The 27,026-nt window shown below is 38.3% G+C and overlaps 1 protein-coding gene across 1 annotated transcript in view; it reads left to right on the top strand.

Annotated features, from left to right (window-relative positions):
* IPO11 (importin 11) overlaps positions 1 to 27,026 on the top strand; it is a 228,385-nt gene that overhangs the window by 31,126 nt on the left and 170,233 nt on the right. Inside the window, exons 4-5 of the mRNA XM_072416367.1 lie at positions 3,716 to 3,788; positions 5,799 to 6,002. Of these exons, the coding sequence (XP_072272468.1) occupies positions 3,716 to 3,788; positions 5,799 to 6,002 (277 nt within the window). The remainder of the gene's footprint in view (positions 1 to 3,715; positions 3,789 to 5,798; positions 6,003 to 27,026) is intronic.

Here is a 27,026-nt window from a genome sequence, read left to right as displayed (position 1 = left end):
AAACTCCCACAAGGGTAAATTTCCCAGTGGCCTTCTGGGAGCAAATACAGAGCAGTGCTGGGTGACATGGGCACCAGGTAAGTAAGTATTGTCTGTCAGCACAGTGATAGTTGTATAAAGAAGATAACTGCTCCAAGACTTCATATTTGTATTGTTTCAGCAGCCTATTTTTTGAAAAGCTGATGTTTTACTTATGTCGCTGCAAGAATTAACATACTTATGAGTCTGTGGCCTGTTGTGGTCAATATATTACATATGGGCCAGTGGGGGGAACCACAATGAGTGACAGCCATGGCAGGAATTCAATCCTATCTGCACAGTGGGTTCTTGTAACTGATGAGGTATAGCGGTGACTTTTCATATTAAAAGTTGCCAAAGAGATTAAAACTAGCACAAAGTAGGGGCAGGGTAAGTTATTCATGTCTCCTATGGGGTGGTTTGGCCATGATAATGCAGAGATTTATTCCTTAGCTAGAAGCAGCCATAGCATTTTGGGTGCCATGGTTCAAGGGCTTACAGTTTTTTTCTGAAAGATAAAGTTACTTTTGCATTATTAAACCTCCTAAATCATGTTGTGCCTAATCAAACCTAAAAATAAAGTATGACATTTGTGGACTGTCCAAGTCTGAGATATATTGATTCATTATAGAAAGGGCGTGTTTGCAATTAATTATTCTGCTTCTGTTTCTAAAGCTGTTTAGACACATTAGCCTGGAGCACACAAGATCTAAGTGTATATAACCCCTGAACCATGAAATATATTCATGCTCTCACTTAACACCTTTAACAGAGAAATTCATTTGCAGGCCAACTTTGTAATTACAGCAATAAATTTGGTCTGTTGATGTTTGTGCAAAATTGGACCAGCGCGGTTAATATCCATTTTTTCTGTCAGCAGCAAACCGCTCTCCATTCTTCATGCTAAAATATTTTATGTATGAAGAATATTTCATTTGTTTTGCATAAGTGGCTTGTGTATTCTATATATAGCCCTCAGCTTGCTACCAGTACACGCAGTTGTGCTGATACTTTGGTGGATGCAGGATTAGCCCTTTACAGTAAACTCATCTCTACAAGTCTCGGAGCCTTACTTACCTACCATCATCATACCTCCTTACAACTTAAGGGGTTACAAGTGAGCAGACTCTTCTACATAAGTCTTGGAGCCTTCACTAACCATCATCATACCTCCTTAATATCTAAGGACAATCACGTATTAACAAACACCATCGGTGGTGACTTTCCTCCTGTTTACCAGCACTATACGGGTATGTACCTGCATCCAACAGCAATACACTCTAGCTGAAATCTTCCCTCTGCATATCCCTAAAACAAGGGTGCTATTTATGTCTCTCTATTTACTAGCAACCTAAAAAGCATACAGTTCTTAAACTTAAGCTCCCCTGAGGAAGCCTAGGAAGGCGAAACACTTCGGCACTGCATAAGAAGGACACGGTTAATAGCTAGAGCAATTCTGTCTACTATATATACTCCAGTCGGTTGATATATAAACCAGAATATATGCTTTAATGATGTATACACAATAATTATGTATGAAATTTTATTTTTTTTTCAATACATAATTAACGATTTTACCAAAAAAATCTGAGAGCTGAAACTTTTTCTTTCATTCCTCTTTCTATATTTTGACTGTTTAAAGAGGTATCTCAACATCATTTCTGGAGGGATATAAACTCTTTCAATTCTACTTTTATTTATATATATATATATATATATATATATATATATATATATATATATATATATATATTAAAGGGAAATGCCAGATTTGCTAGATTTTTGTTCTAGGTGGGCCATCCAGCATAATAAGGGGGGACATTTACCAGCCTCAGACTAAGGGAAGAGAGCTGCTGTTGCTCATGGTAAGGGGGAAAACAGTCAGCCAGAGAAAATGGTCTGAATATGGCTGTGGTGACAGTAATTGACATTCTTGTCTAGGCCCCTTACAGTATTACAGTCTGTGGAGGGCAGCTTCTCTGCATATGTGTATTGTTCTAGGATATTGAGTACTAAAGCGACATTGTAGAACATTGCTAGAAGAATGATAGTGTGCATGAATACACTGTGATAAATTTAGGCCATGATGACCCAACAACCCCCAATGTTCTGACTGTGGGGCTGGACATATGTTACCCAGATTTCCAGGATGCGGATTTGATGCTGGAAGAGTAGTAGCAGTGGATCGGCGACTGGTTAAGTTTACAGGGGGAATGAAGGAGAGGCTATATTGCAGCTGCAATATTTTTATTTATATATTATTATGATACATTTTTAACAGCACTAGGCTATTTCAAAAATAATATAGATTTGGGCCATATTTCAAAAAAGTCAATAGAAACCAATAACAAGCCAAAACAAGTGATAGCCCACAATGTAATGATAAATCTCCCTTACAATGAACAATCAACCCGGTGGATTCATTCATGGCAATGATCTTCTAGTATCCAGTGTGTGTGTGTATCTAGTGTGAATGATCAGGGCTTAAGCATGCTTATGCATATTATACGAACAGTTCTTGTTTACGCCAAAACTGTACAAGGACATAAAATTTACCAGTGGGCTCCTTCAGAGCTGTCATCTCTTGAAAGGAAGCTTTGCAGTCTTCTTTTTGAACAATTGTGCTGCTAATGTCCTACCTTTTGTATGCAAGTTCTTTTCTTCTTATTAAACAGTATTTATATAGCGCCAACATATTACGCAGTGCTGTACATTAAATACGGGTTGCAAATGACAGACACATACAGACAGTTACACAGGAGGAGGAGAGGGCCCTGTCTAAAAGGCTGACATTCCAAGAAGTGAGGGAAGTGTCACACATAAGTAGTGGGGATATGGAATTCAACTACTTAAATACATTTTCTCTACATCACTTCTATATCCATGGTACTTTTGTGATCTTTTAACAGTGACAAACTACAAGCGATCACATTGACACATGTGTATCATTTTAGGCACTTTGTGTTTGTTCCAAGAGAATATTTGGTCATTGGTAATTATTCAGTTTCAAGAACTTTGATCTAATGGCCCTGATTTATTAAACCTCTCCAAGACCGGAGAAGATAGACAATCATGGGAGAACCTGGGAATTTCAGCCTACCTGCAATGGATCTGCTCCAGAAATTAAAACATTTTCCAAATATTAGCAATGTATGAAGAAAGTCATTCCAGGTTTGCTGGATTACCCAGGCTGTTCCATGATATTCTATCTTCACAGTCTTGGAGAGCTTTGAGAAATTTGACTAAATATATGTAGGTAGCCTGCAGGTATTTTAACTGCCTAGCCTTCCTGCACAAAAGTAACCAACCCTTCTGTACTCTAGTATCCTCCTTTTGTGATTTGTTGCAGTCTTCACAAAATTTTATCTTTCTGTTTTACATTTAAAGTTTTTATCTCATAGACTTCTAAGGTTCTCTCTATAAAGTGCTTGTTGTGTACCCCATATATATTACACAGTATGAACTTTTCCTGTTATTGTCAATTGCATATTCCGTAGAACATCTGTCAGTGTGGGTGGCCATCATTTGTGAGGTTGCCAGATGCTTGGATTGCAAAGTGTCCCCTGATTAAATGAATATTTTAGCAACTACTTTTAGGAGTATCCTGCTTTAAAATTGGACTAGAATTGGTAAAAAAATGACACTTCTTAAACTGTGATTGTGAGTGTTGTCTTTCTTTTTTCCCCTGATTCCACAGTGCGCTGTCAGAGGTGGAGAAATCGTCACTGCGTGCTGGACTTATCACCAACTTCAATGAGCCAGTAAATCAGGTTAGTACAGAATTGAATACTGATGAGTCGCTTACATCTCCTATTGCTGTCCCAATGGGAAGGGAATTGTGCTATTTTCCATCTAAATAAACACTTTGAAAATGAAATAGATAAAGATTGCAGGTCGGGAGTCCTCGCTTTCATATGATCACTAAAGTGGTGTCAGCTTCCATTTATTCTTTAACAAAACATTTGCTTAATTCTTTTATATTCTTCTCAGTAAGTTCCTGACTAGCAGGGTGGCATTCAGAATGCTCTTTGCTTCTGCACTCTAGCTGATTGTGTAGAGTAAGATCTGGAAATACTAAGTTTGTATTTTAATAAAGTATATGTAATAGTAATCACAGAAATATCATAAATACTTTAAAGCAGAACTACCCCCCCCCCCCCAAAAAAAAAAAAAAAAAATGCAAGTAGGCAAGTTCTTAATGCAAAAAGGACAATGCAATACAATAACCTTACCTGCCTGATTGCAATTTTTTAATTGCAATACCTTATCCCCACTCTGACACAGGCACCACCAACTTCTTCTACGGTTTTTGACCATCTTGATTGGCCAGGTCATGGCAAAATAACGCCTGCGCAGGAATTCCTTCTGTCCCGGCAACCTTAATGGAAGCCATGTTGCACTAGGGCATCCTATGCTGAGCTATGCAAGTTTCTCTAACTTTAATTCATAAAAGTAATTTTATTATTTTGAAGTTTTTGTTTAAATAATACCAGGGATTCTTTTGTTACCAGTCCTTGTTCAGGAATTTCCTGTTGTAGAATGTAATCTCCTTCTTTAACTTGTACTTAAAAAATAAACTTTCCAAAGGTCATACATAGTCAGATGTTGTTACATCAGGAAATATCCTCTTTTGTGTGAAGCCAGAAATGAATACTGATGAGCTGCTTACATCTTCTATTGCTGTCCTATGTCTGGTTTCCTGCAAACACTTTATTAGCACAAGAAAGAGAGCTAAATTTGGGTTTTTCACAAAAAACAAAAGTGCATGGACAGAAGAATCCTTCAGTGAGCTTGCAACTTTCAAAAAGGGTATTTTGTCCTGAAAAAAAGCTAAAGGCTAGCCTCTGTGGTTAACCCTCCTTACTACCAGCTAAAAATCCAAAGGCCAGCCTTAGGATAACCCTTCCTACTACCAGCATCCTCAGTTTTTTTGCTAGTGTCTTAGGCATGTCAATATCTTTCCTTTGTATGTGTTTGTTTTGAACATTTCAGTCTATTTTGTTAAGTTTGAAAGGATAGCCATTTCTCTTGTGTTTGGAACAGCACACAGTCCAAGGCTTGCTAATCTTGGAGCAGCTACCTGTTGCTGGAAGCATGTTTTTACAGCTGACCATTATTTTTCTTTCCAGTGGTTAGGTCTGTAGCTTGTGTCTGACCTAGCCTGTTTTAGCTGTATTTTGGCCAGTCATGTCTATGAGATACCCACAAGCAAATGGTGGAGACTAGTAGGAGAGAAAATCTATCAGGGTGATACACATTACCTGATCTCTTCTCCGTACCCCTTATAGTCTCATGCTGTAAGTTTATTTAGCACCTTTTCCTCCCATACTTAAAACCTTAAAATGAACGGTCACCATCAGTTTGTGTTTCAAAAAGTTCATTTTTTGATGCGTTAGATGCTTGAGGTAAGTCATTATTCTCTTTAATGCAGCCTTTCTTGACCTTTGTGGGGGAACTCTTGAAAAAACTTTCAGCTCTTCAGGAAACCCCTTCTATATTTACTATATCCACAGCTCACAAAACATTAGTATGATGGTCTGTAGGAAGAATGCCTCCTACATTTATGGCCATTGGGAAAAAATGTCCCCCCTATAGATAGCCAAAAAGATCATTGGTATCAGGAGGTAAACTGACCTGGCACAAATTGTTCATGGCTTAAGGAATCCCTATCAACCTCTGCTGCAACCCTGGTTGAGAAACACAGCTTTAATGCCTATACCTGCCTTCACTTGACATATGTCCTTGATTGTCCTAACCTAAATCTTTTTTTTTTCTTTCAGATTGCAACTCAAATTGCTGTTTTAATAGCAAAAGTGGCAAGGCTTGACTGTCCCAAGCAGTGGCCTGAGCTTATCCCAACTCTCATTGAATCCGTCAAAGTTCAAGATGACCTTCTTCAGCACAGAGCATTGCTTACCTTTTATCATGTGACCAAGACTTTGTCTTCCAAAAGACTTGCAGCAGATAGAAAGCTCTTTCAAGACGTAAGTCAAATATTTATGTTCTGTTCTCTGATCGAGAGGTTTATTCCTCAATATGGCAGCATAGAGACTTCTAGAGATCAATTGGACATAATATTTTACACATGTTTGAGGAAGAAAATAAAGTTTTAATAAAAATTTCCTTTAATAGTGTTCTTAAGACATATATCTTAAACAAAATCATTCACTGGCACCATTATACTTGATGAGTAGTGTGTTACTGTGCATTGTAGAATGGCACCCCAATGTGCATTATTGCAGCACAGGTGGGTGAAACCAGCATTAAAAAGTAACTAACATGAAAATAAAAAAAAGCACACTTACCTTTAATTCCCATGATCCCTCGATGACGCTGGACCTTCCCTCTGTTCAGTCCTGCGTCATCCGAGAATTCTTCTTTGTCTCTGCGCCGAGGAAGTGCTGAGCGCCACCATTTTGATTCTTCTTTTCCGGTCTTGTACCTACAGCACCCCATTTCTCATTGCTCTGGTGCGAGATCAGATGATATAGCCTGTTGTTAAGGGGAAAAAAAGAGGGCACACAAAATTACTTTATATAGAAGGGTTGTCGACCCTTTTATATGTGTAAGAATGTTGAATTTAGGTCCACTTTACCAATTTCCTATTCTTTACAGAAACAAAACTAGATATACACTCCCATGCACAGGAGTTACATTATCTGCGGCAGTGCTGCACACAGAACTGAGCTTTGAGTAGTTTAGAGTGGAAACAAAATAGCAACCAGAAGCCAGAGAGTTTTCCCATAAAACTATGTTTTGTTAATAATGTAATATCTGTTAAACCTGTAATGCTATAGGAGGGAACTCTCTCATGTGCACAAGTTGATTGTTTCACTCTGACTAACCATTTTTTTATAATCATTTATTTGATATAATGGTAAAATTTAAACACGTAATTTAAAAAAAACATAAAATAATTTGTTGACACAGTACCATTGGCAAAATTGTTTTCAATCCAATTGCTTTTATTTACAAAAGTCCCTAGGGAGTTGATGATTGTTGCTGTGAAAACAGTTGTTGTTATTTTTTTTTTTATTTAAATTAGTTTATTTGGCCGGAAAGGACACTGACTCTCCCTTTGATCTAAACAATCTGAATTTTCAACACATCTGCATAAGGATCTCTATTTTTATATGAAAATGAATAATATCTCCATCCTACACTCCCATCCTATGACATCTGGTGGTCTAGTCCTCTTCTTTCTAGCACATATATGTGGATAGGAACCCTTGTCAGCAACCTCGTCCCATTTTGATGAATATGGCCACTGATCCTGCATTGATCACAGTGTATGTTCGATGAATATCCATCCTAAGGTTTGGAGACCAGCAGGAAGAGTAGATTTAACAGACCATATGTAACAACCAGAATCATAAAGGAGGATGGTTGGAGGACCAAAGATTATAATAGTTATTATCCATTCCATAGAAAATAAGAAATAAACCATCTTCAGGGTTCTAGAGAATAAAGGGAGAGCAACATTTTTAAGAATTTATTTACTGCCTGGAGTTTTCCTCAAGCCTGCTCATTGAGCGTTAATATTATTATTGTTAAACAGTATTTATAATAAGTTTTGAATGAGTTACTAGTCTGGTATTCAATGCCTTCTCCAAAACTGCACTATTTCCATTGCTATTTTCCACTGCTCCTGCTGATTGTTCTTTTATTCAGGTAGTGTTAGGGTCATGTCTTCTGCTCAACCATAGTACTAACCTCTCCCATTCAAGGAGTTGATTGTGGTTCGGTTCCCAATGGGTTAGCATAGTTCTCCCCAGAAGGTTTTAGCCAGTTGCCCCACCTGGCTGCTGTGCCTCCTCCGCCCACCTCTCTTTGGCAGCTCTAATTCTCTGAACTCATCTCAGTGAGGCTGCTCTGTGCTCAGCTTTCATGCTGCTGCCGGTGATAGGTGGGTGGGGAGCTCAGCACACAGCTCAGCGTTCATGGGAGTGAGACACAGGCAGCCTTGCCCCCATCTAATAGCATGAGCTGGGATTTCTATTTTTAAAAAAAAAAAGTTGCCTCTAAAATGGCATGTTTAATTAAGTCATCAGTAGTGCTGTGGGAGCTGTGTAACAGCATGTCATTTTGCATCATCACAGCTCTGTGTATAAACTTCCATATCTCTTAACTGTATGTCATAATAACACAGGGGACCCTCATAAATTCTAGTTACCACAATTTCAGCCCCCCAGCTTTAAAGAATTTTAAGATATGGGGGTCACAAATGTAAAAAGTTATGGAAATTTAATTTTGAGGTTGCTGTTTCGAAGTAAAGTACAACTAGGAGTCCTAAATTAGAATGCAAATTGGGGACTCGGGGGCCACTAGCATAGCACCACTAACATAGCAAGGAGCATTGGGGTGGGGCCACTAAATATATACCTACCTGTCACAAATCTATGCCTATTAAACTACCCTGTCTGCTTCTCTTCTTTGAACCCCAAGGTGGGAGGTACAAAACTGAAAATATAGGTGTAAGTTGGGGAAACATTCGCCCCCTACAATTTTATTACTACAGCATCATTAGAACATAAAAAACTCAGCCCATAAAAAATGGGCTTCCCTGCCCTGTTACACATTTCTGTCCACTTCTACCATTTTGAACTTCAATTTTCCTGGAATGAGGAGGTGTAAGAAACCAAAAATATAGGTACAAGTGGGGAACATCTGTGGCTAACAACCCCTAAAACTTCATCACTATGGTATCATTAGAACATAAACTCTGCCCACTAAAATTTATTGGGGTTCAGGTATTGGAAGGGTTTAGTCATATGTAACAAGGAAGTGCATTTTGATGGACAGATTTTTTCATGTTGTAATGATGACATGGTGATGAAAGTTGGGAGGTGATAGCTACAAGTGTCTCCCACTTCTACCTATATTTGTGTTTCCCTACACCTCCTCATTCTAGAGATATTGGGGTTCGTGGTAGAGATGCAGACAGATATGTGTAACAGCAGGCAGCACATTTTGATAGGTAGAGATTTTTTATGTTCCCATAATGCCATAGTAATGAAATTTTAGAAAGGTTTAGCCACAAGTGTCCCCCACTTGCAGCTACAGATTGGGTTTCCTATGCCTCCGCATTCCAGAGAAATTGTGGTTCAATGAAGAAAAGCAGACAGCGTAGCATAGCATGGCTGTTATAGTTCTGTGAAAGGTTTTACACACACAGCTATCACACCGACATGACCGAGGTTCTTAATCTTTAATGCTCTATCCAGGACTATTCTCAGTATGTTTTATTCTGTGTTATATACCCATAATAAAGTTATCAGTACATCCATTATTTATATATGGTGGCAGCTGTCTGCAGCAAAAAGAGGAAAACAATGATTGACATCATTACACACTGTGGATAAACTTCAGAGACAGTCTTTTTTATAGAATATGGGCAGTGATGAAAGGGGGGCACTGGCTGTCCTGCCCTCATCTGATATCACAAGCATGATGCTATTAAAGTATCACCACAATATTACCATGATATAAAAGAATGACTTTCACTGGTATATATTGGAAAAATGTGTGTTTTTTGTTTTTACACTTTTTGTTGGGGAGGACCTCTCCCCTTCAGTGTTTACTTCCATATCGGTAAATACTGAAGGAGAAATCCGCAGCCTCCTGGGATATTTGTGTCACATATCCTAAGAGGCTCTAGGCTGCTCCTTCTGCGCATGCATCTTCAGAGGCTTTATTATAATGTAAAAAAAAAAGAAAAAAAAATGTTCAATCCCATGCATGCGCAGTGCAAGAGGGCACTGGACGTAACAGTGAGCATCACAGAAAAGGTGGAAGCTGAGCCAGTGTGGGACTCACTGGGTTCGTTTTGTGAAAGGATCAAGTAAAAAAAAAAAAATGTTTTCACAAAAATTCACTTTAACTAAATATAGCCTCAGAGGCATATCTGAAATTAGGCTGAATTCACACTGGCAGTAAGGTTACATTTGTCCTTTCCTCATTGCTAAGAAGCACTGCTGCTTAAAAAACTCCAAAGTCTGAAAAAGCCCAGCACTTACCGCCTGTTACCAATCCCAGGTGCCCAGCATTTACCGCCTGTCACCAATCCTAGGTGCCTAGCATTAGCGCCTGTTACCAATCCTAGGTGCCTAGCAATTACCGCCTGTTACCAATCCCAGGTGCCCAGCATTTACCGCCTGTTACCAATCCTAGGTGCCTAGCATTAGCGCCTGTTACCAATCTTAGGTGCCTAGCAATTAGCGCCTGTTACCAATCCAAGGTGCCCAGCAGTTACCAGAAGTCACTCAGGAGGGCTAAATGGTCCAGTTTTTTTGCTGCTAATATGAACTAAGGCTATCTTGTTACAGCACATTTATTATACTATTACACTACTACAAGGGATTACATGAATAAAACTTAGAACACTAGGCGGTTGGGTCTCAATACACGGAACTGGACAGTTGTGGCAAAATACATAGAATGGAAAAAATGGATATAATAACGGGGCAGGTATTACAAAGTATAGGTAGAAGGTGGAACACTGAAACAATAAGAGGTTACTGGATACCCATAGCATAAACAACTGGGAGCACTCAATTTGCCGTGTTTTGCCACACACCCTTTTTGACCACCCGACTACAGCTTCCTACAAGCCGGGTGAAAATTATTTATGGAGAGAACACTGGGTTAGGAATATTTTTTTCCATGCATCTGCAGCAACAGCTGATTGCATTTCAGTTCCTAAAAGCAACACGTTGCTTTAGGACACACAGTTGTTTTTGCGGCATACAAGTCTGGTTGCCTGCAGTGTGGTTTACCTTTACAGGCTACACAACAGCAGTTTGCTGTGTGCCCAAAAGAAGAAAACCACACTGGAGGTCTCAAAGGACCCTTAATCTTCACGATTCTTGAGGTCATTATTATTATGAAAATGTAATATATAGTAAAATAGCAAGTTATTTTGTTAGCAATACTCAAAATTTAAACATAAAAATAATGTACGTGGAATACCTGACTGTATTAACTGAATTTTTAATATGTTTGCCCAGCGATCTACTTTAATAATCTTCACACATACACAGGGAAAATAAAAACTGGTAACAAATTTCAATCAGCGTTGCCATCCTTATGTGATAGATAAAATTGGCATTTATGGTAGCACTGATAGGAGGCAAAATGGCACATCGCTCATATCCTGCAATAGGCTTTTTGTTAATGAAAACCCCAGCTGTAATTCACTGAATTCTATTCCAAATGTTTCCATGGACCGCTCAGACTGTAATTTACATGTGCAGCAGACAGTCATTTTATTTTGATAAACACATTTTTTAAGATGAATGTGTTTTGATATGTCTGAACAGAATATATTATACTTTATTAAGGAACGCCTGTGCTCTTGAGGTGTTTCAGAGAATCCATTCCATTTCTTCTTGGGCTCTGAATTCACTCCCAGCATCACAAATAGCTTTTACCAAGGTTAGTCATACAGAAATAGTCAATTTAGGGATGAAAACCATATTTATTTATTTATTTATTTTGAAGATGAAGTGGAAATGGGGTACACATGCTATTAAATTAATTAATTATTAAATTAATTAAGGTTGTAATTATTCCTTACTACTTACCCACCATTCCACATCACCCTTCCTAGTGTTTTTTTTCCCCGCCTTTTAGATTGTAAGCTCTTCTGTGCCGGATCCTCCCTTCCTCCTGCATCCCTGTCTGTATCTGTCTGCCATTTGCAACCTCTATTTATTGTACAGCGCTGCATAATATGTTGGCGCTATATAAATACTGTTTAAGCTAGCCTGTTTATGGTTAGGTAAGCTTGAAGATGACCTACCACTAAGAGTTGATGTAGGTTGCCATTGTTATGCTAATTGTCTGGATGTAAAGCTGATCTTTTGGTTTCAGTAATTTGTCACATCTAAACAAGTATGCAGATAACTACAGTACCACAAATAGCTGAACACCTGAGCCACCCAGTTGTTCTGGGTCGGTGATACAGAAGGTATTAAATGCAGAGAATCAGAACACTAACCAGGCAAACTATTGTATAGAACTATGTCAGAAACCAATGCTTTCCTTAGCTCTCAGTAAAATGTTTGCTGTAAAGTGAACCTATGACCAGGCTGCGGATTTATTGCTTTTACATCGTTATGTGCAAAGGTGAGAATCCATTGAAAGGGCTTCATCCAGATAGCAGATCATCAGTTTAACAGCTTGTAGGATGGTGTAAGCCCTAGAAAGGGCTTATGCACAGAATCTAGGGAACTGCCCATAATGTGCCGGGGCAGTTCAGATTGCTGCTTTTGGACACATCGGTGCATAAAGTAAATACAACAGAAACAAGCTGAAGGTCAGGGCAGGCTATGGTATATGGTAACGGAAGACTGCAGCACCAGGGAGCTTAACACTAGCATAGTGGATTTCCGCTTGAAAGACGGACTTACATGCCTGAACTAATCTGAGGACATGTCTTTGGTTGGTTCCAACTTGCACTGGGTTGCATGAACTAGAAGTGTCACAGCTGAACTCTACCCTAATACAAGAACACTGAACCAATGGGATCTAGACTGCCTAGGCTTCAGGTTTAATTTTGTATTTTAATTGCAAGGTAAAGTTTACTATAAATCATCATTTAACTTTTCTAATATGCCCTTGTAAGAATTTAAATGGTGAGAACACATTAGGCATTTATCTTTAGGCCGTTGGTTTGTTTTGACATTCTAAAGTAGTTAAAAAATATAAAAGTCCTGCAAATGTTTAAGCTTTGTGTCAAGGTAGGCTTGGAGCAATATGGGAATTGTAGCTGGTACAATAAAGTCTATTTCAATGAGCATTATAGGAGATAAAGTAGTACATCTCAGGCTATTAAATGACATGATTACCTCTTTTTGTCAAAACTAAGAAGCAATGCTAGGGAGAAGGTCAACCAAGGCTAAGATCACATAGCATTTTGAATAAAAAAGCACAACAGTGTATGTATGGTAAAAGTACCAGCTCCAACTTAAGAAACAGCTTTAATGTTAAAACCGACAAGTTCGTATGGTGCCGACCAGCTTTGTAAGTTGTTCAGACATAAGTATGTGAGTTAGCTTTCCATGCTGTGTTTTTCTTTATGGGGGACAGCTTCTTCTGGTGAAGTTCACTGCCTGTAGGTGTTTACCCTCTCTAGATACCATTGCAGTTAGTTTTCTTATTTCTCGTACAGATAAATCCAACTTTTTGTTTTCTTCATAAAAGTTGGAACTAAAAACTTTTTTAAAGCACAGCTCCAGGTTTACCATTTTGAACCAGAATAAATGTAATGGCTAAAATGTACTTCTTCTGACATTTATATCACTGTCCCCATTTTTATGGCCAATGCACAATATAGTATATAGAATGCACAGTACAGGCGGACTGTACTTCCGGTACTGCAACAGTAAGAGCTGTGGTTCACAACCTTGGGTACACCCCCCTCTTCATGTCCAATCACTTTGTGTTCTGTGAATGGTCAACTAATATAGGAGAGAGGGAGCCTAATTTTGTCCAGGTTTATCCAAGACATTAAAACCTCTAAAGTATCCTTGATTGTTCTTTGTGTTATATCATTTATGTTTAGTCCTGACCTAGTCCAGGTTCTATTTATACTGGCTTCCAGTTACTGCTGCAGGTGTAAATAGAGAATTTAAAAGAAGACCTGTAGCAAAGCTCCCCCTTTAACATGGGACGTTACTAGTGAGAATTGCAAACAAAGGTATTCATATATAGTAAGAATTCTTTGCCCCAAATCCTATTAGAAAAAGAATCTAGGTTTATACTTGGGATCACACTTCAGTAATACCTGCTTGTCTCCTACACCAGAGTTTGACTGATTAGAGCCATTGGAGACATATGGAATCATTAAAGAGTTTGTTACACGCTTTAAATGAGGATACATCGCCAAATGCTGGTGGCCAATAATTTTGCACAAAAGATCATTTAAGAGCAAATAATCTATCATAACCTATTAAAAAGTACCTAGTAATTTTAAGAAGTGGGGGAAAGATATACAGTCTGAGCCCATGTGATTTTATATGTATTTATTGGCATTCATTTTATTGCCTTTTCTTTTGATTAGTGTTTTCAATGTTAGCAGTGATGGCTGCATTTTGTGCCTTAAGTTTATAGGGTTTCCTCTGTTCTCAGGAATAAATAAGTACTTTGGTTTATTCACTTTGACTAAATGATAGTATGTATAGGAGACAACAACTGTTTCAGGGCCTTTTTGATTAAAAGTACAAGGACAGCTTAAATGTTGTGTACACCTAGCTGTCCCCTGTACAACCCACTGATTGGATAAGGTGAATGAAATATTTATGTGTACAATGGTTGTGTTCCATCCGTCTTCTTTAAAATATATATTGCAATAAAATATTTACCTATAATGTCATCATACACTGAGTTTGACTTTGTGACAAGTTATCTTTGGACTTTATTTCGTGTCTCCTTACCCTGGGTTTTAAAAAGTAACTTCTGAATTGCAAATATTTAATTTGTTTGTATGTATAATATAAAATGCTACTTCTTGTTTTATTTAGCCTCATTTGCAATTAATGTAGGAAATGAAATGTAAACATTGGTGCAGTGAAGCATCCCATGGTGTGTAAGGTGTTTTTTCACTTGTAAGTTCAGCTTCATTTGAAGTATACATTAGATGTGGGCATGGGGGACCGGTTCTACATGCTGAAAGCATATTCCCGTTCACTAGTTCAGTTTTTCTTGTGAAACAACAAATGTCTCCCAAAATCCCCATATGCAGCAACCTCATTTTACTTGCATAGCCACCCACTTATTTAGCATCTGGCCTCTTTTCTGTTTTATAACTGAGTGTGCTATTTAGATTTAAAAAAGAAAAAAAAAACATTTAAATTTGTATGAAACCAAGTAAACTTTGTGAAATGTTGGAAAGGCAAAACTTTATCCACTGTATATACTAATAATTAATAATAAATATTTACATTTTAAGCCGATCAGCTGAATACGTGTATGGGTGCTGGGTTTGCATTTTAGTCAATCCACAGCCCTGCCAAACTGTACAGCTCGCTTGGAGCCCTGACATTTCTCTTCAGCAGTTAAATTCCAACTCGGCGCTACATAAACCTCCCACATGTGTCACCTTCTTCCCCCCAAAAGTTTTTTTTTAGTATATTTAGCTTGACTGCTTAACAGTAACGTCCAGTCAAAATTAAAATAAAATTAAGTAAATAAAAGCACAAACACTTCTGAGAGGTAAGGTTATACAGGTTTGTAGAAGTATAGATTCAGATTTTTACAAATATGGATTCTGGACTGACGGGAATAGACATAGTTGAGGGAGTCTTGGAGCACAGGTATATATACTCATGTATGGAAAGGAGTACGGACTTTGTCACTTTGTGTTATATAGGTCAGTGACCAGACCTAGTCAGGTAAGGTTGATGGTGGTGGCAAATGTAATGCATATGAGTAGTTAAATGTGAAGCACAAGGGAGATGTATATATCCAAATAATCTGTGGAGGGAGACATTTAAAGGGGCAATAATATTATTAAAAATATGTAAAACATTACATACAGATGACACGGACCATTGCTCAATATATTTGGATGTAAGATGAAAATTTGTACCATATTTAGTCTGTAAATCAACAGCAGTTTGTCCCTCTCAGGTCATTTTATGTAGCCCCTAATAAACTTTTTGGCTATGTGTAAGAGTGACATTCTTTGACCATCAATGTAAGAGGCATTCTTCCTACTGATCACCATACTTATATACTGTGAGCTGTGTATATAGTAATTATAGCAGGGGTTCCCTTAGACCTAAAATTATTTTCAAGGGTCCATTTTGTTAAAAAGTTTGAAAATGGTGCTATAGACCTCAGCACAAAATATTTTGCTACATCACCCTCTCCATTCTATTTGTTTTCCTCTTTTTGCTGCAGACAGCTGCCACCATATATAAATAATGGATGTACTGATAACTTTATTATGGGTATATAACACAGAATACAAAACCAAACAAAACATACTGAGAATAGTCCTGGATAGAGCATTAAAGATTAAGAACCTCGGTCAGGTTTGTATTGTTATGTGACTAGGAAATAATGGCAAATCACAGAGACAAAATGAAAAAGTCAGACAAGATAAAAATGGTTCTCACTGTTCTCCATTCTACTAAAAAGCATTTTTATTAATGTGCCACCACTTTTATCTCACTTTCTTTCCCAGGTGGCCACTTTCTCTGGAACAGGAAATAATGGGAAATCTACTCAGCAGGAACACAGCTAGCCATAAAAAAACACAAAAGAGATTCTAACTCATTCTTATTAGGTGCTACACTTATCCAAAAAAAAGTTTTACACTTCACTTACAAATAAAGACAAGAATTCTTGGGAACTTAATATGCAAACGTAAAAAACACATTTCGATATATTAATGGGCTTTCAGGCTCAACCTTTAGCCTTTTACTGTAAGGCTGCCTATTAGAGTAATAACTCAATAACGGGGCCAAGAAAGTGGGGAGGGAAAAGAAAGGCTCTTTTTTTTTCTTTTATGTGCAAATCTGGAAACCTGTGTAGTCCAAGGACCCAGGGTGCTTACACTGAAAATGGATTTATTTGCAAGCCCTGTACAGACATCAGATGATTGTCGCTGGAAATGATCTGTTGTGATTGTTTTCAGTGACTGATGAAAAAACAAGAATTGTACACCTAACATCCTTCTGTTATATGGAGAGGGAAGGAGGGAAGGATGAGTGAGTGGCACTATTGGAGTGTACATAGGTCATTCCCAATGAGTTGGCCATCAGTCTGCCATGGTGAATTATTGAATAACATAAGGGATCACTGTACTTACAGCATGTATTCATAAGTCAGTACATTATAGCTCCTTGACTTTTTTGGGAGGGGCTCATTTACTTAGTTGGGAAACAGCCCAAAGAAGTTAGTGAGGTTGTAATGTCCAGACACGGGCAGTAGAAAAGGATTTGCAGCTCTATATTATAAGCAGTTGACAGAACATGACTTTTCTTTGCTGGTTGGTGGGGTACAGTGGTTTAGGTTAGTGCAGGGAATATTCAAGCCATGGCTGTTGCACTGCCAGCGTAGTCTTCATTCCAGTACCATTTAGTGAAGCCACAAGAAAGACACCAATGATTATTTTTAGCTGTCTATATTGGTGGCATTCTGACCCTTGCTATTGTTCACGCTGACCATGAAAGGGGCATTATCCCAATTCCCCCAATTTTATCAGGGGTTCCAAGACCAAAATCATTTTAAGAGTTCCTTGGGATAAAAAGGTTGAATAAGGCTGGGTTATTGTTTAGGGGAAAATAAGTGAACATAGTCTGGAGAAGTTTTATTGGTAGGATTAGCAGGTACAAGGGGGTGCTGAGAAATTCCTGGCTTTGCCCAGAAAGAAGAGAGCCAGAGTTATGAAATAACACATTTATTTAACATATTCCCCCCTGAGACTGATGCACTTGGTACAGCGTAGTTGCAGCTTTTCTAGACTGTTCAAACAAAAGTTGGGTCAGCTGAGTAGGGGGGATAGTGGACCAATTGGAAAACCAGGGTGTTCAATTTGGCAGCCACAACGTTGGACGTGTGCGCAGGTGGATTGTCCTGCAAAAAAGGATCCCTTTGGCCAACTTTCCACAACGTTTCCTCTTAATTGCCTCCTTCAGCTGGTCCAGGAGCTTAGCATAAAACGGTCTGGTGATACTAGAGCCCTGAGGTAGGTAGTCCACCAACGATCCACGTGATTTCTGGGTTCGGAACTTCTTCGACCGCAGGGACCCACTGTGGCCCCATTCCTTTGACTGTTCCTTGGTTTTAGGATCAAAGCTGTGGAGCCAGGTTTCATCCTCAGTCACTAATCTAGCCAAAAAGTCCTGTGCAGCTTCAAAATGCGCCAAAATGGCTTTGGATGCTTCAATTTGTTCCTTCTTCTGATCACTGTTCAAACATTTCGGCCCCCATTTTGGTGAAAGCTTGCACATGTCTAGGATAGTGGTGATAACAAACTCAACACACTCCCGTGAGATGTCAAGTATCTGGGATATCTTTTTTGCGGATATTCACCGGTGGTCAATAATCGGCTCGTGAACAGCATTGCAGGTTGCTGGGTCAGTTGAGGTTGGGGGGCCCCCACTGCGGGGCTCATCTTCAACAATGAAATGCCCAGACTTGAAATGAGATATCCAGGTTTTGACAGTGCTGTAGAAAGGACACTTCTCCCCCTGTGTTTGTGACATCTGCGTGTGAATGTCCTTTGCTGACTTTCCCTGGAGAAAATAACACTTCATGACGGCCCGTAACTCCAATGACATGAAACTTGCTTGTGCCTCTTCCATCACAGCTTCTCACTAAAAGAAAAAAAAGTTTTAAGAATCGCAAAGACCTGATATTTGCACAGTTACATACTAAGATATTAGGCTGTCATATGGCTCCACACTCATTTCATCTGGAAGGGGTCAAAGACAGGAACTTTTCAGCACACCCTCGTAAAATTAAAGAAAAAGAGCCTGAAAAAAGGAACTAATGCAGCCACTCATTTAAAGGTTGGGAGGCTGCGATATTTCACATTTTGTTTTCCTGGGCATTGACCAACCACCTCCTTTGCCCCATTTGTAATGAACTAATAACCTGCTTGCCTTGTAAGAAAGTAATTCTTCAATTGAAAACAACACTTGTTATGCTTTTGAAATAATTGAAACTGTTTGTCGTGTAGTGAAAAATTTTACTCCTTAATTTGCTTGAAATGAGTTTGCAGATTGTTTGCGTGATGCATTTACCAATGTTTATCTTCCATGAACATGAGTCATTAAATCCAAGCGAGGTCCAAATCGTCACCCGCCGTCCTCTTATACCTTTAATTTCTTTGCTATTAAGTAATTGCCTTTTTACATGGGAGCCGGGAAGTTATTTTCAAGTCCTGCAGTGACAGTCCCAAGCTAGTTTAAAGTACAGAATCAATTTCTTATGTAATGAATATATTTCTCCCCATCGGAAGCTGTTTCCATAGCAAAGCCAATGCTGTATGCACTTAAAGTGTTACCTGCTGCACAGTGTGTCCCAACAATTTGTAATGTATCCGTCTGTAACACGGAGGTAATTGAAGTCTAGGCCGGAAGGTGACATGAATCAAAATCTGCAGTTATAACAATGTGCCTCTGATGGATCTGACAGGTATAACTTATTTGATTACAAGAATAATGTTTAATTTATTTTGCGGATGATTCAGCAGACATAGAACTGAGTTAGCCAGCTAATGAAGGCATATCTTACAGAGGACAGAACCACAATCAGATTTACGACAACTGAGAAATATTATTCTGTTAAAAGTTTGCCTGGTGTGTACCATAAACATCCATGGCAATTAGGCAACAAGTTGGTGTTGTGCAGCGCTGCACTTTGTGTCTGTGCACAGTAGGTGGAGCTGTGTTACCAGTTTCATTCTATAAAGACCGCTGGTAAGGAAGAATTAACCAAAATCTTTCGGATGTCTAAAAGTGACCAACGCATTGCTTAGTGATACCAGTCAGATTATTTACCGTTACATTCTGATGTGCAAGAGTAAAATAAATTGTAGATTTTCCTCTGGACAGTTTTTGTAAATTGTCCAGTGGATATGAGCAGATGGATTCACATGGTTCAGGCTGCCCCAAGAATGTCTGCTTTTCCACCGGTTTTGGGACTTTTTTTTTTTAATTAAAATTTATAAAACCCATAATCTGTCTGCATTACAAAAACCCAGGGAGAACATACTGCAACAACAGAAACATTTTATCTAAAAATGTCATGAACTAAGAAGGAACAAATTTAAAAAGAATAAACTTCAGCTCAAAATTGCAACCTTAAAATTTAAAAAATTCTATTTGGGGGATTCTTTGTTTGCACATAGCATGTCCCTTAACTTTATAATAAACTTTTCTGTGTATGCACAGCTTAGGGTGCAATCCTCGCATGCCAGGTGCTGGGAATGAATGAACTGGAGAATCCTGATTTCAGAAGAGGATCAGGTTAAGATGTTGGTGCTGGTAATCGAACAAAGACATGTTAAGTTAGTTAAAAATTTTGAAAAGGCAGACAAGTTTGTTTTAGTTCAAAGAGACATTGGCTGTCCCTTTTGCAATTTTTATTATTATAAGGTTTATTTCCCCTTTAATTCAATTTAGCTTTTATAATGTTTCTTGCACCTCTACTAAACAACACAACCAAGTTGGTAACCTCAATTTTGCTAAAGCAGTTAAACAATACAGCTTGGTCGCCAACATACCTGCAGCAAACTGGTATGACAACAAAGTGTCATAATGGTAATCATCCCTTTGTCAAAAAATATTTAATATTAGACTCATCAGTGTCTAGTGTAGTGGTTTACATTTATGGTTTCCTTTTACTTTATGCAGGTATCAGGAATATAATGTAAAATCAGACTGCAGCCTTTTAATAACTGTATTCATATACATTCATATACACTGAAACACCAGTAAAAAAGCTAAATTAAATGAGTGTGTATCATTCATTTTCCTTTTGTATGTGATTGTATTCTTCCTCTCTTTTGCATTACACACCACTTGTATATAATGTATATTGCATACTCTAAAAGATAGTTGGATTCGATTGGACTATACTCCACCTTAGGGATTTGCATGGTATTCCAGCTGTCTCCATCCCTGGAAACATCTGCAAATGGATTTGTTTTGGAATGCATGGTTTGAATTAAACCAAGCCCAAAATACAATGTCTCACCAGAAAAGGGACCCCAAGCTTGTGCTATGATCTGGAGTTGCTTCAGTAGGTCAGGTTTAGGTTCAGCAATTATATGTACCCAAAATGTGAAGTCAGCTGACTTTCTAAATATACTGAATGACCAGGAGCCGTGTGTCACTCCAAGGGGAAGAAATCTCCCCCATAGTGATGTCGTGATGCCAGAACCTGCCCAGACCTGCGATGGGAGAGTGTCTCTGGATACAACCCACCCTGAGCCTGTGATCTGTATGGTAGACATGGTCCGCGGCTCTGGCTGGAGTGCACCCCCCCCCAACAGGGTCCTCCTGCTGACCCACTGGGGGGGGGGGGGCGCACTGGCCAGAGCTGCTGACCACCAATGACCTGCTGACCACCGGTTGGCGACTGTTGGTTTAAGGGACATGAGATTAAATTTTTTACACGTGGATTGGCCAACACCAGTGCAGATCTCAACCCCACTGAGAATCTTGGGGATGTGCTAGAGAAGACTTTATACAGAGGTTCAACTCCCCCATCATCAATCCAAAATCTTGCAACTCTGGATAGAAATAAATGTTGTGATGTTGCACATTCTCAAACCACAGTGAATGCATACAATAATCAAAGCTAAAGGTGGTCCAATGAAACATTCAAGTGTTTTAGGCCTGGTATATTTATGTACATATAGCCTAAATAGGTTTTTTTTTGGAGTAGGGAAGTATAAAAACCTTTTTTTGGATCATTGTAGAAATTTCTCTTTATTTCATGCCCCGGAGATGCAACAGAAATGGAGAAGAAGTTTCTTTAATGTGAGAGAAATTACCTGTTCATGCATTTATTGCCAGAACAGGTATACCTGTTACATCTTGGTCTGGTGCCAGCTTCAAAAAATAGAACTATTTTCCTTTTCTGTTTTGGTGACAATGGTCAGAAAAGATATCTCTACACAAAAATTGAGCACAATAAAAACTTTACAGGAGACAAAAGTAAAAAGAAACAATTTCCTCTACTTTTTATATATGGTTTGGATGCCATTTAGTAATATATTTTATTTTGAAGAATAGTAACCTTTAAGAAAGTTTGTACCTCATTTTTGGGGATAACACACCAGTCTGGTTTATTTGTATTCTCAGAGAACTTTCCAAATATTGTATTAGAATTAGATATTGATCTGTCCACTCTCTGGTCCCTCAGTACAATTGATCTTGAGAATGTTTTATATTACATAAAGAAAGATAGAAAGATTCAGCGGGATACGAGAAGGCCCGCTTTGCAGGAGTCTATGAGAATATAACTAGCTCCTTATTTTCTGCTGTAGCTGCATAATATACTTCGAGCAGATGCTGCGATACTTGCCAACGTTTAAGTGGCCCATTAGCCCAATCAGGTTTTCATGCGGTTTTCTAGCATGTGGTGATAATTGACATCTTTTTAAGCCTTTTTACAGTTGGTGGTTAAAGAAGTTTTTTAAAGCTGTTCCTCTTTGAAGATTCTGCTGATAACATTGTTACACTCTTTATTGATATTTTATGTTACCTCCATATATGAAAAGAGAAAAGGTAGAAGGCACATAATCATATCCTCTTTTAGAAAATATAATGATAATTATTTTGCTTCAGCAATTGAATTCCTCGTCAAGGCAACATCTCACTGCGAAGAACACCTGCTGTGTTTTTAGAGTCATAATAGGAGTTTACTCAACACATACATCTGCCAGTATGATCTGTGGATTTTAGGAAAAGTCACTTGTGGGTATTTTAAAGGGGAATTCAAATCTGTTAACAGAGTGCTTCAGGAAAATAGTAAAACTCTTTGGTAAACACTTTTAGGAAATCAAACTGATGTGATATGTACCCTACAGCATGGGATTGTGTCAGTCTTTTTTTAATAAAATATTTTTCCTATCTTTTCTAATCTTTCTTGGTTTTGCTATCTGCATGGCTTTATTTAGGACAGTTATTATTATTATGCAGTATTTAAATAGCGCCAACATATTACGCAATGCTGTACAAAGTCCCTAGTCATGTCACTAGCTGTCCCTCAAAGGGTCTCATAATCTAATGTCCCTACCATAGTCATATGTCTTTAATACAGCCTATGGTCAATTTTTGGGGAAGCCAATTAACCTAACTGCATGTTTTTGGAATGTGGGAGGAAACCGGAATACCCACATAGACACAGAGAGAACCTGCAAACTCCATGCAGATAGTCCTGGCCAAGACTCCTGGCACTATTTTAGGTTTATCTTCACTGGTTAGCTTGAAAGTGTGTGAGGGACTTGCTGTGTAGATCGTATGATCCGAACACCTCTGGAAAACAGTTAAACAAATCTCATATTTCCTTGTAGGCGTCAATGAGCATTAAATCTCAATGTAGGATACATCAGTTTGTGAGGGGGGCAGCATACTGCTTTTCCCTCTTGTAAGCGTGTTAAAGCAGACCCGAACTCATAAAAACAAAAAGTCCCCAGAAGGTAGGACTAACTGACAAATTTAATGTCTCTTGTTAAAAAAATAAATACCTCACTCTTTGCAACCTTTTTGTTTAGGCTTTACACTGTATGGCATATGCGCTGCTACCTCTAGATCTGTTATTGCTGCAGGGTGACTGCACAGGTAAGTATGTGCTGCAATCTTCAAGTATGTTGTGAATAATTGCTTATTATGGTAGAAATTCGCCACCAACCAACAAATTTAGTTTCACTTCAACAAACTTCTCTATGCAAACCAGTAGAGCCTTGATTGACCCAAATGTGTTCCCATTCCTTGTCCAGTCTTTTTATATGGAGGCATACACAGTATGCTGTAGGTGGATGGTGGTTCCTGTATTATGAAACAACTTTTCAGTAATCTCCCAAAACCAGCCAGGTGGTGCACCCGGCTAAAAGGGGCTGGGGAGAACACTGCATACAGGATGTAGTAATAGGACAGTGTTGTATATATAATTGTTCCATGTAAAATACATGTATTGATTTTATAGTTTAATTATATATATTTTTTTATCTGCCAGTTCAGCTTGAACTGGAGTTTTATTGATTTCGATCTGTCAGCATCTTAAGAAGGTTTTAGAAAGTTTTTAGAAAGTTTCTCCTAGGTCCCCAGCCATTCATTCTGTGTTATGCTATACTGTGCATTTACTACTTATCAAAGTGTAGGAAAGAGATGCACAGTTCTTGTGAATTATAACGTATGGATAATTAGACTTTAGAAAGACTTAGATGGACAAACTCACTTAAAATATAGTTAAATTTAGTTGGAATTAAGGGTGCAAGCAGGCAAACATATCTGCCTGTTCACCATTTTCTGTAAAATGTACACTGAGCTGCACATGTGTATACAATCTTGGTATACCTTGTTGCCAGTATAATATACTGCTGTACACATGTTCAGGAGTTCAATAAGTTTTGCCCAGCCAATCAATCACCTTTTTAAAGAACATGTTTCATACTTAGTGTTCCAGTCTTTATTATTTTGCAGATCCCAGAATGCTGCTGCTATTCCGACACGTCCAGTGATAATAGTATTTTCCTCCTGGGTTCTGTGGTTCCCTCACTATTACACTACAGGATACGGCAATGACAGACCAGGCATACGTGTTTAGTTACCGTCCATCCATATGGTCATGTAGTCTGCATCTGGGATTCAAATCTCTAGTTAGACAACACTGCAGTGCCCCATCCCTCGGATTTAAAGCAATATCTGAAGCATTTGCCTCTGCACAGATACTTAGACCGGAAATTGCAAGGTGCTTGTCAAGTGCATGATGGCCACCAAGAGTCATTTTTTGAAGTAATTTTTACCTATTACCTTTTACTGTATTGTAAAACTGTACTTATTAAAACTAGACCCAGAATTGTTTTTAGCACATCGAGTTTTGATTGTTTTCATAGTGATAAAGACTGTGGTAGTTACTGATCTGGTGACATCAAATAAATTACCTGTGCAATAAAATTCTGAAAATGTGACTTCGGGTTCCAAAAGTGGAACTGAAAATTGCTTGTAGGAAGGTGTTATATTGCACACTGTGTTAGTCTTTTCTGACATAAGAACTCTTTCAATGATTTTTTTTTTGTTTTAATCATACACTGATTGCTGCACCTAAATATTAAGTTTGATCTGCGTTCAGCATTTCATTTGCTAAAACTATCAACAAGTAAAAGATAAAATGTTCAGATTGGCCAGCGTTTACATATACCCATACCGAATAAAATTACACTGTCCCCAATATAAAGCCTAATTTGGTTGTAAAACTGTCTTTTGTAATTGGCTTGCTGCTTATACCAAAAGTCACTAGTGAGCTACAAGTAAAATTAAAGCAATATGGGTTCAATAAGTACTTTTAAAGAGACATACATCCCTTTTTAGAATTGCTCAGGTTATTATGCTCCCATTTAGATAAGGGTCTGAATAAGGACATAGTAAGAAAAATAAATCTTTGACAACATTCACTTGATCAATGCATTTCTGCAGGGTGATCTTTGTTGAAATACTTTTCCAGATCCATCCAGTCATCAAAGGGTGAGATAATGATACTTTCCTTATTGCAACTCTAAATCTAAAGAGTACATTTTTAGGCATTTTTTCCATAAATTGCAATTTTATATTGATGCTCTACAGCTCACATTTTTGTTTTAGCAGTTATTGTAGGGGCAAGTGATGGCTCCATAATAGAATGGTAAAACATTCTCTCACTTTGATGACTTTTAGCACTTTTACAATGGTCTCCAAAAGCTAATAATAAAGTATAATATAGCAACTTCTTTCATTAAATATCTTTGGGAGGTATATAATTACTGGAGGAGTTTTTAAACCTAAAAGTGAACCTTTTCTTTCCCTGTGCAAAGCAAACAGCAGGTGCATTGAACTGTCTCCTCTTCCACTGCTTATGGCCAAGTTTCCTTTCCCTTCGCCTTCTGAAATACCCAACACTTCTAGGTATTCTACACTCTATCACACTGTTTCACACTTTATCACAGTGTTTCTCAAACTTTTAACCTTGAAAAACTTTCAGGTCTTTTGGAAACCCCTTTTTCAATTATTATATCCACAGCTGACAATACATTATTGTGGTGGTCAGCACGAAGAATGTCACCCTTACAGAAAGATACTTGATGTCCCTTAAAATGACCTGAGGGGCATAAATTGCTCGTTGCAACTTCTGGAGAAACCCTGGTTGAGAATCACTGCTCCAACATTTTGTATGTTGCCCTGCATATCCATCTAACTTTCAGATTGTTAACTGTACATCTTTCCCTGTACAGAAATCTTCTAACTTTTGTAAAATTGTACTAAAACTTTTTTTGAGTGAAAGTACCACAAAGAGTATCTTTAATGGGGGCAGCACATTAATATTAAAGATATCAGTGTGAAGTCCTCTAGTTGCTACTGCGTTAAAGGTTGCAGCAGCCGTGGGGCTAAGATCTTTGTCTCTGTTCCACTCACGATGTTCCTTCTCCGCACACTTCAGTGCTTCAACATGTTTAAAGAGCTAAGAGTTGAAGATTGCAGCAGCCCAACCTGCCTTCTAAGTGCTTGAGGAGTGTTTATCCTTTACGCTGCTTAGATTAAAGTGGAGTCTAGAGCTGGGAATAAAGACGACACCCACGCAGTTTGGGTTTCGATGAGCAATATCCCTTATGATAGTGTCTTGTTTTTCTTTTCAGGTTCACAAGAAATTTACTGTGCTTCTGAGAAGCCGCCGCTTATACAGTATTTTTCATTGACTTGTTACGCAATTTGTTTTCATATTCAGAATACATTTGATTCTAATATTGCTGCTAACGATAATGTTGTAATAAAACAAGTTACAGCAAACATAAAAACGGTAAATTGCTCTATTTTAGGAAAATTGGCTGTATGAAAACCCAGTCAAAAAGCTATTTAGAATCTCCGCGCACCTGTGTCTATATTGTTTTTTCAACTAAAGGATATTTTACATCAGTTTTGTAAGATCAAGTGTCCATTGCATCGTGCAGAGATAATGTGGCAAAAGAGCAATATGGAAAGCTTATTTGATGGCTTTGGATCAGTTTTCAGTATTCTCAGCACAATTTTTTAAAGCTGGGTTGGGAGAAGCTGTAGGTGGATGGCAGCCCCTGTATTAGGATCTGGTTGGAGTAAACTGGTTTTGCATCAATTTAAACTATGAACATTGTACCCAGAAAGCCAGGACTAATCATCAATATTTGATCATTCTCCATTGCCCCACTTACCACCCCTTGTCCTGCATTGTGTCTCTGTGTGATGATGGCCATCTTGGTACAAGCAGGGATTTACTTCCTCATGTCCGATACCCTAGCAATAAGAAAAGTGATTGGC

The sequence above is a fragment of the Pyxicephalus adspersus genome, chromosome 6, assembly GCF_032062135.1.
Source record: "Pyxicephalus adspersus chromosome 6, UCB_Pads_2.0, whole genome shotgun sequence".
NCBI classification, from domain to species: Eukaryota; Metazoa; Chordata; class Amphibia; order Anura; family Pyxicephalidae; genus Pyxicephalus; species Pyxicephalus adspersus.
Note: the sequence above shows the minus strand (reverse complement) of the source record. Positions and strands in the feature narration are given on the sequence as shown.